General features: G+C 32.9%; 2 protein-coding genes across 3 annotated transcripts; both read left to right on the forward strand.

Annotated features, from left to right (window-relative positions):
- The first annotated feature begins 2013 nt into the window (after positions 1 to 2013).
- On the forward strand, positions 2014 to 3129 carry LOC111390391. The gene is made up of 3 exons (XM_023015428.1): positions 2014 to 2359; positions 2452 to 2520; positions 3113 to 3129. Exons 1-3 carry the CDS (start codon positions 2014 to 2016, stop codon positions 3127 to 3129), a joined length of 432 nt encoding a protein of 143 aa, XP_022871196.1.
- A 5085-nt stretch (positions 3130 to 8214) lies between these two features.
- Positions 8215 to 12112, forward strand: LOC111390392 (putative late blight resistance protein homolog R1A-3). 2 transcript variants are annotated; one of them, XM_023015429.1, is made up of 3 exons: positions 8215 to 10688; positions 10804 to 11842; positions 11918 to 12112. In XM_023015429.1, the coding sequence occupies exons 1-2, from the start codon at positions 8362 to 8364 to the stop codon at positions 11825 to 11827; spliced, it is 3351 nt and encodes a 1116-aa protein (XP_022871197.1). In that variant the 5' UTR covers positions 8215 to 8361; the 3' UTR covers positions 11828 to 11842; positions 11918 to 12112. The 2 variants fall into 2 exon arrangements, with proteins under 2 accessions (XP_022871197.1, XP_022871198.1); XM_023015430.1 differs by lacking the exon at positions 11918 to 12112 and having other exon boundaries at positions 10804 to 11110; positions 11287 to 11764.
- The last annotated feature ends 3508 nt before the right edge of the window (positions 12113 to 15620 follow it).

A 15620-nucleotide genomic window follows, 5' to 3' on the forward strand; every position in this document is an offset into this window, starting at 1 on the left:
ATTTTCTTACTTAACGAATTAAGTTAATTAATTAAAGAAATAATGAAATGAAAAATCGAATTAAATATTAATTCAAATTATTCAAATAAATAATCGAATTAAATTTTCTTACTGATTCTTTTTTTGTTGCTAATTGTGTTGTATAGTGTAAAAAATTATGGAACACTTCCAAAACAACGAGTTTGAGTATATTTTTTATGATTACTATGATGTCACTGATAATTGTTTAATTCGTAATGCAGGTATGGTAAAAGCATGTGTCCCAATCTGTTACTTCGGCGAATTTCAAAGGAAACAAAATGGTCAATGGGAATAGAAATGGACGAGTGAAGGAGAAGGGGTTGCTGCTATTTCGATAACAAAAAATACATCGTTTACGAAAATGTACAATGAAATAGAAAACATGCTTAACGTCGATTCCTCTCAGTACGATATGGAATTGGGATTTTTATTTCAAAAGAATTCAACAATTTGGATTCCACCTTTGAAGGTTACTTCTGAAGTGCAAATAAAGCATGTAATTCAATTAAACCAAGGTCGAAAGACAACTCCTATTTGCGTAACTTTGTTGAAGAAAAATATCCCCGAAGGTGAACACAAAGTTTTCGATGGAGAGGATCGTAATGAGAATGATTTTTGGGATACTGTTGAGATTGCTCGTGATGATGATGTGGTTATTCCTAAGACAGTTGCTACTCATCATGATGTCACCGTTGCACAAAGGATTTACGAGGAAGTTCAAGATAATGAGGATGAAAGGCCATTTACAAATCAGGATTTGATTGCTTTATCTAGACAGAGACATGAGTCTGGTGGGAGTTCACATGCTGGGCCGAGTACACGGTCTTCTAATTGTTCACGTATAGTTCCTGATGATGAAGATTTACATGTTGATCAATTGTTTGACATGAAAAGAGATTTGCAAGAAGCTGTGCATCGAATTGCAATTAAACATAATTTTGAGTTTAAGGTAAAAAAATCAAACAAGTCTACATACACAATTATTTGTGTGGACAACAATTGCAGTTGGCGTTTGAGAGCGACAAAAATGGACACAAATGAGTTCTTTGTAGTTCGCAAGTATGCGCGGGAACTTACTTGTGAATTGGGTATTCGTCAAAATGATCACAGGCAAGCTCGATCATGGTTTATTGGTCGATAGATAATGCACAAGTTTCAGGACCCACGGATAATTTACAGATCTACAGATATCATTAATGACATCCGTCGGGAGTATGGGGTAGTTATGAGTTACCAGAAGGCCTGGAAGGCAAAAGAATGTGCATTGGAAGATTTAATGGGTTCGACAGAGGAGAGTTATGCCAAATTGGCCAGGTATTGCCACAACATGGTGAGAACTAATTCTGACTCGGCCTTTTTTATTGAAACCGATGGGCAGAATCGCTTCAAGTATTTTTTTATGGCTCTTGGATAATGCATTAGAGGTTTTCGAAATGCGATGCGACCTTTAATTCTAGTTGATGGTACAGCCCTAAAAGCTAGATATGAAGGGAAGTTGATTATTGCTACATGTCAAGATGTCAACATCCAAATTTACCCTCTTGTATTTGGCATTGTCGATGAAGAGACTGATCTAGCAATGCGTTGGTTCTTCATGAAGCTGAGAGAAGTAATTGGGGATATCGAGAACCTTACATTTGTGATTGACCGGGGGCAGTCAATAATAAATGGTATAGCCGAAGTTTTTCCGGAAGCACGTCATGGTTATTGCATGTACCACATTCAGGACAACTTGAAGACTAGGTACCGGGCAGTGGCATCGTTGCATTGTTTAGAAGAACTGCAGAAGCTTACAGCTTTGAAGAGTTTACGAAGTTCATGGGCGAAATAGAATATAAATCTGAAAGTGCATGGGAATATCTATCAAATATGGGGGTCGAACATTGGGCACGGTCACATTTTTCAGGACGTCGATACAACATGATGACGTCGAATAATGCGGAGTCGCTCAATGCATTATTCAAGAAGGATCGAGAGTTACCAATTCTCGCAATGATTGAACATATTCGTAGCAAGTTGCAACAGTGGTTTTATGACCAACGTAAGGAATCCCAGAATTGCACAAGTGTGCTAGCTCCGGCACGGGAAGATCGACTATTCAAAACTCTGGAAGTGGCAAAAACTCTATTTGTGGAACCACTAGATCAATTTCGCTACTCCGTGAGATGTGGGCGTAATGTTGGATACATTGTAGACTTGAATGACAATACCTGCACGTGTAGACAATTTCAGTTGGAGAGTTTTTCATGTGCGCATCTGTCGCAGTGGCTATGTATAGAGGATTTCCACCACACAGCTTATACAGTCATTATTACATGGCTGATTTTTGGAGAGCAGCGTATGCCGAAACTATATTTCCTCTACCAAATGAAGTCGAGTGGGAAGTTCCTGATTATATTGTAGCACTTAATAATTTGTTGCCACCTGAAGTTCGAACACATACTCCTGGTCGTAGACGGACGTCTAGAATACCATCTACAGGAGAGTTTCCACAACCGCGTAAGTGCGGATGGTGCGGCGCTACAGGGCATACACGTCGATTTTGTACAAGTCAGATCCCACTAAACAATGACTCGACGGATGTGTAATATCTATATAAATCATTTGTATTCTCTATTTGTAATATGCTTTTTCTATTCTCAATTTAAATCGGATGTAATTTTAATCACATTATTTAATTACTCTTTCTAACAGCATATTTGAATAAAAAAAATAGGTTAAGTATAATAAATGTATAATTGGTTAAGTTTTTTTAATTAATTATATTAATTGGTTAAGTAAAAAATTAATTATTTCATATTTAATTACTTATTTCGATTATTTATTTGAATAAAAATAATAGCACTTAGTTCGAGTTTTCATTTAAGTATTTCTTTCATTAATTATCTTCATTTGGCACGTATATTTGATTATTTATATTCCTTTTAAATTATATTTCGTTAATTATCTTAGTGTGTATATTGTTTATTTAATATTTCATTGCTATATTTCGATTACTTATGTAAATGAAAATAATAATTATTCTATTTATTTTCTTTGAATACAAATGAGGCAACGATATATATTAACTGACAATATGGAGATATTACAGACACAACAACATTGTAAAGTAAAATAATAATATTTTGTTAATCAAATATTTTAAAAAATTATTACATTACAACACGAATCATACTGAAGTAAACAACATTTACATTTCAATAAAATAATATACAATGCATTAAGGATCACAGTTATATTCATACAAGTCGCAAGCTAATTTATACCTCCACATATCAATCCAAGACTGATTTATTGTCTCAACATTGCGGCCAATGCTCAAAAACTCTATGTACTTTATTGCAAGTAAGCCACAGTCGCCCCTGCAACCGAAGAAGAATATATTAGTTCGATAACATATAACTGAAAATTAAAAGGTAAAATTAAAAAGTTTTAAATCCTTACGATCTTTCTTGTTTTGCCGTCGTCATGTTTCGCACAATGGCTAATATGTCATTTACTCGAATCATCGCCTGATTAGCCATCATGGGCACGATCACAACCATTGGCTCCAGAATGTGCTCTAGTTGACTTTGTGTCAGACAGCTGTGATCAGAGTCGTACACATACATAGTGAAATTTGCAAATACGATTTCCACTGAAAAACAGTGTGAATTCACGATCACTGAAATGTACATATGTGTACAATCCGTCCACGGCTTTCCGCACCTCGGCTGTAGCCAAATCACCCACTCTACCATGTACTCGGGCAGAACATATTCATTCCCCTTGCTTAGGAGCTCGTGATGCTCAATATCTACGATACGAACAAACTCAGAGCTCAGGATAACTCGACTAGGACTGTCATAAAGATCTCGGGTATCTCTGAGCCCGATCGCGTAACAATTCCATAGCCAAGTCGATATGCTGGAACAAAAAAAAACACCAATAAAAAAGATAGAGACGTTTAAGTAAATGAACCAAAAACTTCTATAAATATAATAAATGAAAACTCAAAAAACTTATATCATCAGTGAGCCAAACTGAGGTCGTCAGTACATCTTCGAACCACCTTTTAGCATTGGGCACGGTCATACAGCAGATGGTGTCCCCTTCGCTACCTCCTCGATCGCCCCCTCCGGCACTCCTGTCTCTCCCTCCGGCACCCCTGTCCATCCCTCCACCCCCTCTGTCATCCCGACCTCCTCCGGCACCTCCACCCCCGCCTCCTCCGCCCCAGCCATCCCGACCTCCTCCGGCACCTCCGACCCAACCTCCACCCCCTCCCTCCCGGGCTCCGGCATCGAATCAAAAAACTCATTGATTCCTGCGGCCGTTGCCCACCAATCTCGAGGAACACCAGTCTCCCCAACACTCCCTCTGACAGAACCTCGGAAGCCTGCTACATCACCCCGAAGTGCTGCAACCTCAGTATGAAGCTCTCCTAAATCTCGTCGCAGCACTCCAATCTCATCTCGCAGTACTCCTACCTCTGTCGTAATATCCCGTCGCAACACCCCTATCTCCTCTCGCAGTGCTACTACCTCTGTCGTAAATGCACTTCGCATTGTTCCCAGCTCCTCTCTAATAATATCAGTCATGCGTGCAAAGAAATCATCTGAATGACGGGTCTGACTGGGTGCAGGCGATCCACGTGGAAGGTGGGTGGGTGCGGGAGACGGAGATCTCCTCGGAGAATGTGATAATGACGGTAGAGGTGATCTCATCGGTGGAGGTAACGGAGATCTCATCGGCGGAGGTGAAGGAGATCTCCTACGTGGAAGTGCTCGTCGTTCTACTGGATGACGCTCCTATATAGAGAAGACAATTAATATTAATAATCCACACATGAATATTATAAATCAGATTAAATAATGATATTAAATAAACGTACCCTATTTCTATCCGGAACGAACTCAAACACTGGATCGTTTTCAATAGATCGAACATGCAATTCACGTACATACATTTGATCCTCCTCTTCCATCGAAACAACCAACTCAGCATGAACTTCGAGCTGATATATCATATTTCAACATGTTAACGAGCATGTATCGAGCCGAGTTAATGTACGTACAATATAAATTGTAAATATATAATACTCATCTGAGGATCGTCGAGGATAGTTATCAAATCTTTAGCCAATGGCTTCTCATGTGCTCGCCAATGAAGCATTCGTGGGTAGCTAGTCTCCCTTCTGATAGCCTATTTGCTACCCAAAGCAAGGATAACTTCATATACCCACAACTGCAAAAATAACAAATATATATATATATATATACACACACACACACACACACACACATTTAATAAAAAAGTTTAACACGCATTATGTTAAGCTGGATATTTACCTGCAAAGCCATGCAAAAGTTATATACATCATATTTGCGGTCGCCCCTCTCCGATTTTGGCATAGTATGTACCCTCCTGAATACGTGGAGAGTATCGGAGTAATATCTTCGACCCCATGGAAAGCTATTGAAAGCATCGTTATCACCAACAGCATCCAATGAAAAAAGGTCAATCGACGTCCTACGATGTCGACACCTCAATATACTCTCCAGTATATACACCAATCCTAGCTTAAGCTTGTCTAACATGTGATCGCATCTCCTAAATGCGTCCTCTAGCTGTGGTGTTGTAACCGGCATTTTACCTCCAAAATATAAATCTAATAACATTTTATTTGATATAATACAGGCTCTCGCTTCTTCTTCTCCTATATATCTCAAGCCTGTAATGAGGGCAAATTCAAGGATCGAAAATCTCGATACCTGCCCGTCCCCCATATCAAAAAAAAGCTGATTTCCATCGACTGGTTTAAGCAGTCGGAGTAATAACGAATTAATAATCTGTCCCGAGAACTGCACGTCCTTCAACGGATAGAATGATCATAAAAACGACCGATGGAGTATGCCGATGTGCTCCTCATCCAATCCCTCAATCACGGTCGCATAACTGAAAAAGTTACAATACGTCGTAACTTTTCCCAAATGAGCTCTCAGATCATTGTCAATATGATATTTCATCCTACAAAAATAATACATGTTAAAACCATATACAAGAGATTATAAATAAAATATCGTATCTTCAAAATTAACCAATCAGATTTCAATTAATAAAGCAATAAATAGATTCATCCAATCACATATTAAAACAGTTAAACAAAAAAATTCTCACATATTTGATTATTTAATATTTCATTAAAAATTATATTTCGTTAATTATCTGAATGTATATATTACTCATTTCATATTTAATTATTCTATTTTGATTATTTATTTGGATAAAAATAATAATATTTAATTCGATATTATTTTCGATTTTTCATTTCACTATTTCTTTAATTAATTATCTCAATTCGATAAGTCAGAAAATTATTATTCAATTTAATTTATTATTTAAATATTTTGTTAATTATGCATATGAATCATTTCATATTTAATGATTCTATTTCGATTATTTATTTCAATAAAAATAAAAAAATTTAATTTGATTTTTCATTTCACTATTTCTTTAATTAATTATCTTAATTCGATAAGTAAAAAAATATTATTCTATTTCATTTATTCTTTAAATATTTTGTTAATTACGTATATTACTCATTTCATATTTAATGATTCTATTTCGATTATTTATTTCAATAAAAATAATAATATTTAATTCGATTTGTCACTTAACCATTTCTTTAATTAATTATCTTAATTCGATAAGTAAGAAAATTATTATTCAATTTAATTTATTATTTAAATATGTTGTTAATTATGCATATTATTCATTTCATATTTAATGATTCTATTTCAATTATTTATTTTAATAAAAATAATAATATTTAATTCGATTTGTCATTTAACAATTTCTTTAATTAATTATTTTAATTGCTTAAGTAAGAAAATTATTTTTCAATTTAAATATTTATTTAAATATTTTGTTAATTATGCATATTATTCATTTCATATTTAATGATTCTATTTCAATTATTTATTTCAATAAAAATAATAATATTTAATTCAATTTGTCATTTAACAATTTCTTTAATTAATTATCTTAATTGGTTAAATAAGAAAATTATTATTCAATTTATTTTATTTTTTAAATATTTAGTTAATTATGTATATTATTCATTTCATATTTAATTATTCTATTTCGATTATTCATTTAAATAAAAATAATAATATTTTATTCAATTTTTCATTTTACTATTTCTTTAATTAGTTATCTTAATTGCTTAATTAAGAAAATTATTATTCAATTTCATTTATTCTTTAAATATTTCGTTAATTATGTATATTATTGATTTCATGTTTAATTATTCTATTTCGATTATTTATTTGAATTAAAATATATTAATATTTTCGTTTAAGTATTTTGTTAATTAATTATATTAATTGTTTCCATAATTAATTATTTTAATTTTCTTAAAATGTATCTTATTTCTTTCATATATTTAATTACTAAACTTATTTAATTACTAAACATATATTTATTTTTTATTTCGAATATTTAATTACTAAACATATATTTAAGTCAAAACAAAAAATTAAAATTCTATTTAATCTATTTTTAAATATTTTCGTTCTAATTCTTAACATATTATTTATTTCATATTTAATTACATTTTTTAACATAAAAATTAAAAAAAAATTAATGAAAAAAAAGTTATATATGAATGGTCGGGTCCAGACAGGCCAAAAGGTCCGGACCCGAACTGGTGGTCTGTTACGGACTGGTCCGTAATGGAGGCGGACCAAGGGCGACGCAGCTCGTCGGAAAACTCCATTTCCGGCGAGCTCCGTCTCTTTTTTTCAGTTTTTCCAACATTTCAACCTCAAATTCGACTTTTTCTTCTATTTTAACCATAAAAAATTGAATTTAACTAATTCAAATCCTAAACATTCAAATTTACACATGTTCATAAAAATTATTTATAAAGAACATCTCTAACCTTCCAGAAAATGGCGTTTCTCCGGCTGATCGTGGTGTGTTCAGAGAGGTCGAAGTCGGGATAGGTCCGGATCATCGGTAGGCGTCGAATCCGGACGACGTTTTTACTTTTTTTTTTTCCTCCTCTTTTTTCTCTCTAAATCTCTCCTCTTGGTTTGCAAATGGGAGGATATTTTCGACCTTATCAATTTTGTTTAAATTTTTTTTTTTATTACGAAAATTTTGGTCAAAAGGCCTTTGTGAAAAAATGGGTGGGTGGAGCAGCCATTAGCCACCATTTCCTCGCTTTCCTAGGAGCTGTGCCCCCATTTTCCATAAATCCCTCTCTCTCTCCCCCACGCCCTCTCTCTCCGTTTACCTTTTCTGCTTTTCAGAACTAAACCTTCATTTCCATTGCCACTTTCGTTATCTTTCGCTATGTCATCTGATGAAGATGAATCGTTTATAGATCATGAACTGAGAAAACGTCCGTTCACCGGGCCGATAGGGCTCCTTAAAATTGTGGCCGAGCATATAACAAGATTGTCCCCCCAACATCGACAATTGGTATATAATATTTTAAAGATTATTAGTTGTAATTTCGGAAATATTGGTATTTCATGGCGTTTTGAACAAACGGAATGGGTGAATCTTGTGCCACTTGGGCGACAGCTTAAGGTTTTCTTGCAAGTCCCAAACCAGCAAATCCTCTCGAGTATTACACCTACTCTCAATCCTAATGAAGCTGTTGCAGTCGTAATCAACATTTTCCTCCTGATGATAGAAGCCATCCTACGTTTTGAGGAAGGTTTAATTGATTGTGTAAAGATTTCAATCGAAATTCTCCGGACAGAGCTTGGATTTCTTATTACTTTCCTTGGTGATAAAGCAATGCATTTGCAGCGCACCAAGAATATAGTAATTGATATAGAAGCTGTGGTTAATGAAGTAGGAAATTTCTTTTATTCCTTCTTTTTCGCCATTATTGTATTCATCCAAATGCCTGAAGTGGAAAAGACCAATAATGCAACCACTGATATCGAAGCCGTGGTCAAAGAGGTAAAACGTTACTTGCATTTCCCGAGCCACTCATTGTATGATTTACTACATTCTAAGAACACACCATTGCAAACCACTGAAGATATCAAATCTCTGTTACGAAGTTTCTTAGGTTTCTTCAGTGTCATCGAGACTAAAACATTAAATCTTGCACTTTCATATTTGCTATGGAAGTTTGATCTCTTGAAAACAAAGATCAAGAATCACTGCATCACAGTAGCAAAGATGCCGTGTTATAAGGCTCCAAAGACTGCTGTTGTTTCACTCTTCATTGTTGATTCCGTTCTCGATGATCTCATGGACCTAATAAATAACAAGTCTGACAGGATTGTTGGTGTGAACGATCAGATTGTAATGCTTCATGAGGAGCTAATGTTATTGGGATCTTCTGTCAAGGACATAGCAGTGCACCAGGAAACAGAATATGAAGAACTTGTGATTCGAGCCGGAGACATCGCATATGAAGTTGAATATGTTATCAATTCATTTCCTCATGTTTGGTATCTCGCCCTCCGGCTTCCTCAACTCATTGAGAAGATTCAGCTTTTTGCGATGGCTATCAAAGAAACGAAGAATAATGTTGGTGCAGCTGGAATGCTAGAAGTTGCAAATTATCCAGATGAACAAGTAGCTTTGCAATCTAAAGAATCTCATGTTTTTGAAGACGCTATTGTGGGGTTTAAAAAAGTGGCAACTGAAATTGCAGAACAACTTGTTAGAGGAACAGACCACCTGCAAATCATTTCCATCTTTGGGATGCCTGGACTTGGTAAGACAACTTTAGCAAATAAATTGTACAATGATCCCTCTGTTGTCTATCATTTTTACAAGCGTTCCTGGTGTGTTGTGTCCCAAACATATAATAAGAAAAATGTGTTGATTGAATTTTTGAGCTCAATGGGTAACAGTAAGAAAGAGAAAATTTTGAATATGGAGGAAGAAAGTTTGGCCGAAAAACTTTACAAAAATTTAAAAGGAAGGCGATACTTTATTGTGATAGATGATATATGGGATATCAGTGTATGGAATGATTTGAAAAGGTATTTTCCGGACGACAGAATTGGAAGCAGAATCTTATTCACCACTCGGAATAAAGAAGTTGGTTTGAAAGCTTCACCTCGTAGTGTCATAAATGCACTTCCTTTTCTGACAGAAGTTGAATGTTGGGAATTACTACAATGGAAAGTCTTCCATGATAAAAATTGTCCCCAAGAATTGATACCCATTGGGAAGCAAATTGCAACAAATTGTGACGGCCTACCACTTGCAGTGGTTGTGATAGCTGGAGTTCTTGCAAACATGGAGAAGAAAGAACACTTGTGGCAAAACGTTGCAAGAAATCTTAGTTCATATATATCCCAAAACCCCGACAACTGCATCAAGATATTGGAACTTAGCTACAAGCATTTACCAATGCATCTGAAACCATGTTTTCTTTACTTTGGAGCATTCGAGGAAGACAAGGAAATCTCAGTACGAAAGTTGATATGGTTATGGGTTGCAGAAGGATATATAAGGAAGGAAGAGCAAAAGTGCTTGGAGGATGTGGCACTAAAATATCTTATGGAATTAATTGATAGGAGCTTGGTACTTGTTGTTAAACGAAGATTTGACGGAGGAGTAAAAACTTGTAAGATTCATGATATATTGTATGAAATGTGCTTGAGAATAGGTGAAGGAAAAGAACATTTGAAGATGGTCAAAATGTAAGTTCACTATTTCTCCTTTTTTCTTTCCTTTTCCTTCATTTTTGTTTTAGCTTGCTAATAATGGTGATTATATCTGATGATCGTACCAATGATGTGACTATGTTGTTAACAGTAATCATGATGATCCACGGTTCTTCAGTCAAGTATTGATGTATCAGCAACACCGTTGTCTGAGTATTGACTACAAACCATTTGCAAATCGTTCGCTACTTTTTGGCCAACTTGTGCGCCCTCCTTTAAACTCACGCAACCTCAAAGTTCTTAGGTTCTTGGAGTTCTTGGATGTTTGCATTGTTCCGAAATATCGTATCCCAATAGGGATTGAACATCTGCCGCCAATGGAAAGCTTTCGCAAACTAGAATTTCTTGTATTGGAAAATACATATCAAATTGAAATACCTGAGAACTTTCTTAATATGGTGAGTTTGAGACACATGCATTTCAAGGGCGGTGCATGCTTCAATGCATCTTGTCGTCAGCAAGCAACTGAGGATGAAAACTTCCTAACAAATAATAACCTACATAGTATTTCTGTGCTTTCAATTTCTGATGAAACAGATGAGAAAATTTTGAGATGTTTAACCAATCTTCGCAGATTGAAAGCCAGGATTAGATGTTCATTCAATCATTCTTTCAACTTCCATAATCGGCTCGAATCACTGAAGTTATTACCTTATCAGAATGACGTGCGAGATCCATGTTCCACTTTGATCAGTATGCCCTTAAATCTCAAACAATTGACTCTAGTTTATATACACGCGTCTCCAGAACAAATGGAGATAATTGGGAAAATGCAGTGCCTTGAGATTCTCAAATTAGTACATGTTTCCTTCGAGGGCAGACAATGGGACACAAGTGGAGTTGAATTCCTACGACTTAAATTCTTGAAACTATGTTGGGTACAAATTGCGGACTGGAATGCCTCAAGTGATAATTTTCCAAGACTTCAAAAACTAGTTTTGCGAAATTGCTACAATTTGAAGATGATCCCTCCTAGTTTTGGTGATATTCTAACGTTACAGAAGATTGAGGTACATTGGTGCGCGAAAGCTGTTAGAGAATCTGCCAAGCAAATTCAGGAAGAACAAGAAGAAAATGGAAATGAAGAGCTTAAAGTCATAATCACTGAGTGGTAAACAGAGCATCTACTGGTATGCTACGATTCTCTAAGAACTCTCTTTTCGCTTATTTAATTTGATTTTAAAACTTCTTCTTATTTCTTGCAGGAGACATCAGCTTTAGCAGCCTTGTGAGATATTCAGATGGTAATAAGAGAGATCTCCTCTTTTACTCTTTCCCATTCTCATATAGATCCAGGTATTGTGTGTAATACTAAAATGAAAACATAAAAGAACTTCTAATGTATTTTCGCCTTGTTTTGAAATTAAGGTTATCTCTATTTTATGAGCCTGTTGATGCTATTCTACGAATTACTATCCCATAAGGTGCTTTTTTGGGTATTGATTCTATACTATTTGAGCTCTTTAAAAGTACTTGACAATTTTGGAACGCTTATGACTAATACGATAACCTTAATAAAGACTCGAGAACTTAGCAAGTTGAGGAATGAACTTGCTTTATATGGACTTAAATTACCTTATATGTGCATGAGTTGCATGTTGATCTTAGTTCTTTCATCGATCAATCTGTAAAGTATATGAATTTTTGTACAAATATTGCTGCTTGTCAGAATTCGAATTGTGTTGAATTCTTATTTCATCTGTAAAATTAAGTTCAAAGATGATTTATAAATTCATTTTGAAAGGATTATAATATATTCTAGTAATGGTTTCTTTACTTATTTATTTGAAAGGGATGGATTATTTTTCGTCTATGAATTCACGACATCAATATCAAGGCATATTATGTAAACATCATCTACAGGATTTTTACTTCCATCATATTCAGATTTTGTAGCTAACAAATTTCAACCATGACAAGACAAAGAAGGCAATTTTTAACAGATTTATTATATTATGATTAAGGAAATCATGTTGGTAGTTACATTCTCGGGACAATTTCTTCCCAGTTGAATAGATTTACATACAAAAAAATAAGAAGTATGGTAGAAAGTTTTTGTGTTGCTAATTTTCGGGAGTACTTTTCCACAGACCCTCAGTCTATGTTAGACTCATTTTTATCTTGCAGTTATATCTTAGTAAATGCTCACCCCTAAATTCGATAGAGGAAATACCTTTAGATAGCCTAAATAAAAGAGAGTTTTGTAAGATTAGACAAAAAATTATAAACATTTGAATAATAGCCTTTGAACAATAACTTTTCCAAAAATACCCCTTATTGTGAAATTGCAACCAAAACCACTATAATATATAAACCTTCAATTAGGTCCTCAAAGAAATATAGATCAAAAATCTTTAATAAATTTAACCCCAAATATTATACAAATTTTATTTATCTAAAAAACGCAACAGAAAATGAATTAAATTATTTAGAAGAAGATCTGAAAGGATTCTTCATAGAATATTTAGATCCAAAATTAAAAAATAAAAATATTTCTATAGATTATAGTACAATCAAAATAGAAAATGATATATATAAACTAATTCTTAACATGAAAAGAAGAATTAGAGAACTAAATATAATTATTGAAGAAAAAGTTGTAATAAAAATTAGTGGATTTTATAAATTTTATTGTGATATTTTAACTACTTATGAAGATTTTAATTGGTTCAAAAATCTAAACCCCTCCACTGCACACTCCGAAGAAATGGTATCAGAGCCATATTACGAACCAAAAATTATGATAAATATAGTAGATGAAGAAAATATAATTGAAGAATTTTTGAAAAAGGTTGAAAAACATAAAAAACCTAGTTATCCCTATTTACCTAAAAACACCACAAATGAAAGTTTTGAGGATATACACAAAAGATTAGAAAATCTAGAATATAATCTACAAGTAGGAAGCGCTCTTTTAGATAAAAATTTTAAAAGAAAAGATTGGATTATAATTAATCCACCTCAAGATTTTAAGATAACACAAAAGGAAAATAATAAAGGGAAAAAACATGAAGAAAAACAATATATGATTACAGATGTAGAAGAAATAGAACAAAAATTCCTAGAATCTACAGATGAAGAGTATAAAGAATATAAAAAATAGTTAGAAGAATTAACTGAAAAATGAAAAATACAAAGATGAATATTAATCCATCTTCAAATCAGAATATAAAAATAGAATTCAGTAGTGATGAAGAACAAGATTATCCTTATGGTACCCTAATACCTGATAAGGATGGTATTTACCGATATAGAAAAATACAGAAAAGATACACTGAAAATGTAAGAAAACAGTCCATAAAAGAAATAAACCCAATGAAATCTTATAATGAACCAATCCACACAACAGGAGTATGGTTAGATCTAGACTGTGTAGATAAAAATAAAGCTATTGAAACATGGATGAAAAGCACAGATTTAGCAATATAATTTAATAAATGGGAAACATATACAACTTTTGAATTTATCGAACATACATTCAGAGGAATTGTTTCTGAATGGTGGAGAAAATTACCAGAAACTATTAAATGAAGGATAAAGTATGGAGCAGGCAGAACTGAAGTATTAGATAATAGGAATACTTTAAATGAATAAAATATACATGAGATATTAAAAAGGTTTGAAAAAAATCTTAAGAACAGAATTCTTAGGAGATAAATATACTTCTAATGATGAAGAAAGAAAACAAGATGAATATAATCAAGGAATGATAGCAATGGAAAATTTAAAGATATGTGATATGTGTGACTTAGAAAGATATACTTGTAAATTTGAAAAAAATATATAATATATTAAATCAAGGAGATTATCAAGAAAATAAACCTAAATTAAGATCTTATTTTACGAAATTACCATTCCCATGGGGAATTAAGTTATTAAAAGAATATGAAAAATTATTACCTTTAGGAGAAGAGGAATGAATAAAAATAGATAGTCTTGGAAGTATGATTGAATTTACAAAAAGAATTATAGGTATGTGATGCAGAGAAGCTTTAGAAAGTAAAAAAACATATAAAATAAGAAAAAATTCATTATGTTATTACAAAGATATTGGCCAAATTGAACAATTTGGATGTCATAAGAAGAAATATAAACGGTATAAGAAATATAAAAGAAAATTCAAAAACTATAAAAAATTCAAGAAAAGAAATTTTAAACAACACAAAAAATATTTCAAGAAAAGAAATTGGAATAAGAAATTTAAACCAAGAAATATTAAAAAATGTAGATGTTTTATTTGTAATGAAGAAGGACACATTGCCCCTCAATGTCCTAAAAAAAAGATAGACAAAATGTAAAAACTCTTAGAATTTATGAAAAATTTCAAGAAAATAGTGACATAGAACCAATTGAATATTTTGAAGATCTAAGTAGTGAATGCAGTAGCATTTATGAATTAAATACATCCTCATCAGAAAAAAATTATGAGAAGATAGTTTATATGAATCAAGAGATACAACAATCAGAAATAGAAATAGAAACAATTGAAGAAGTTGAAGACTATATAGAAGGTATAAATCAAGAAATTTATTTATTTCCATTTGATTACTGTAAATTATCTACTTATTCTTATATATTTATGCTTTAATTATTCTGATGAACAATTCACAAGCATCCACATCTATTTCTAATAATGATAATAATCTCATATTATTTTTAAATGAAAACGATGTTCCGTTTTTATTTAAATTAGCTGAAAAGTCTGAAGATATATTTCCTATTGGCAAAGAAAAAATTGAAGAAATATATAGAGATATAAATTATAATTGTAAAAATAATATAGGATTTGATTCTGTAGGAACTAGTAAAAAAATAAGAAAGATAGAGAATATTATAACTAAACATAGAGATATACAAAAAGAAATTTCAGAAGGATTAGTTCAAGGATATATAACCAAGAAAGGTCAG

This window comes from Olea europaea, unplaced genomic scaffold (assembly GCF_002742605.1).
Source record: "Olea europaea var. sylvestris unplaced genomic scaffold, O_europaea_v1 scaffold680, whole genome shotgun sequence".
Taxonomy (NCBI): Eukaryota; Viridiplantae; Streptophyta; class Magnoliopsida; order Lamiales; family Oleaceae; genus Olea; species Olea europaea.

Coding starts and splice junctions, on each gene's coding strand:
- LOC111390391 (XM_023015428.1), top strand. CDS start 2,014: ATGATTGAACATATTCGTAGCAAGTTGCAACAGTGGTTTTATGACCAA. Junction 2,360..2,451: donor GCTGATTTTTGGAGAGCAGC/GTATGCCGAAAC, acceptor TGCCACCTGAAG/TTCGAACACATACTCCTGGT.
- LOC111390392 (XM_023015429.1), top strand. CDS start 8,362: ATGTCATCTGATGAAGATGAATCGTTTATAGATCATGAACTGAGAAAA. Junction 10,689..10,803: donor CATTTGAAGATGGTCAAAAT/GTAAGTTCACTA, acceptor TGTTGTTAACAG/TAATCATGATGATCCACGGT.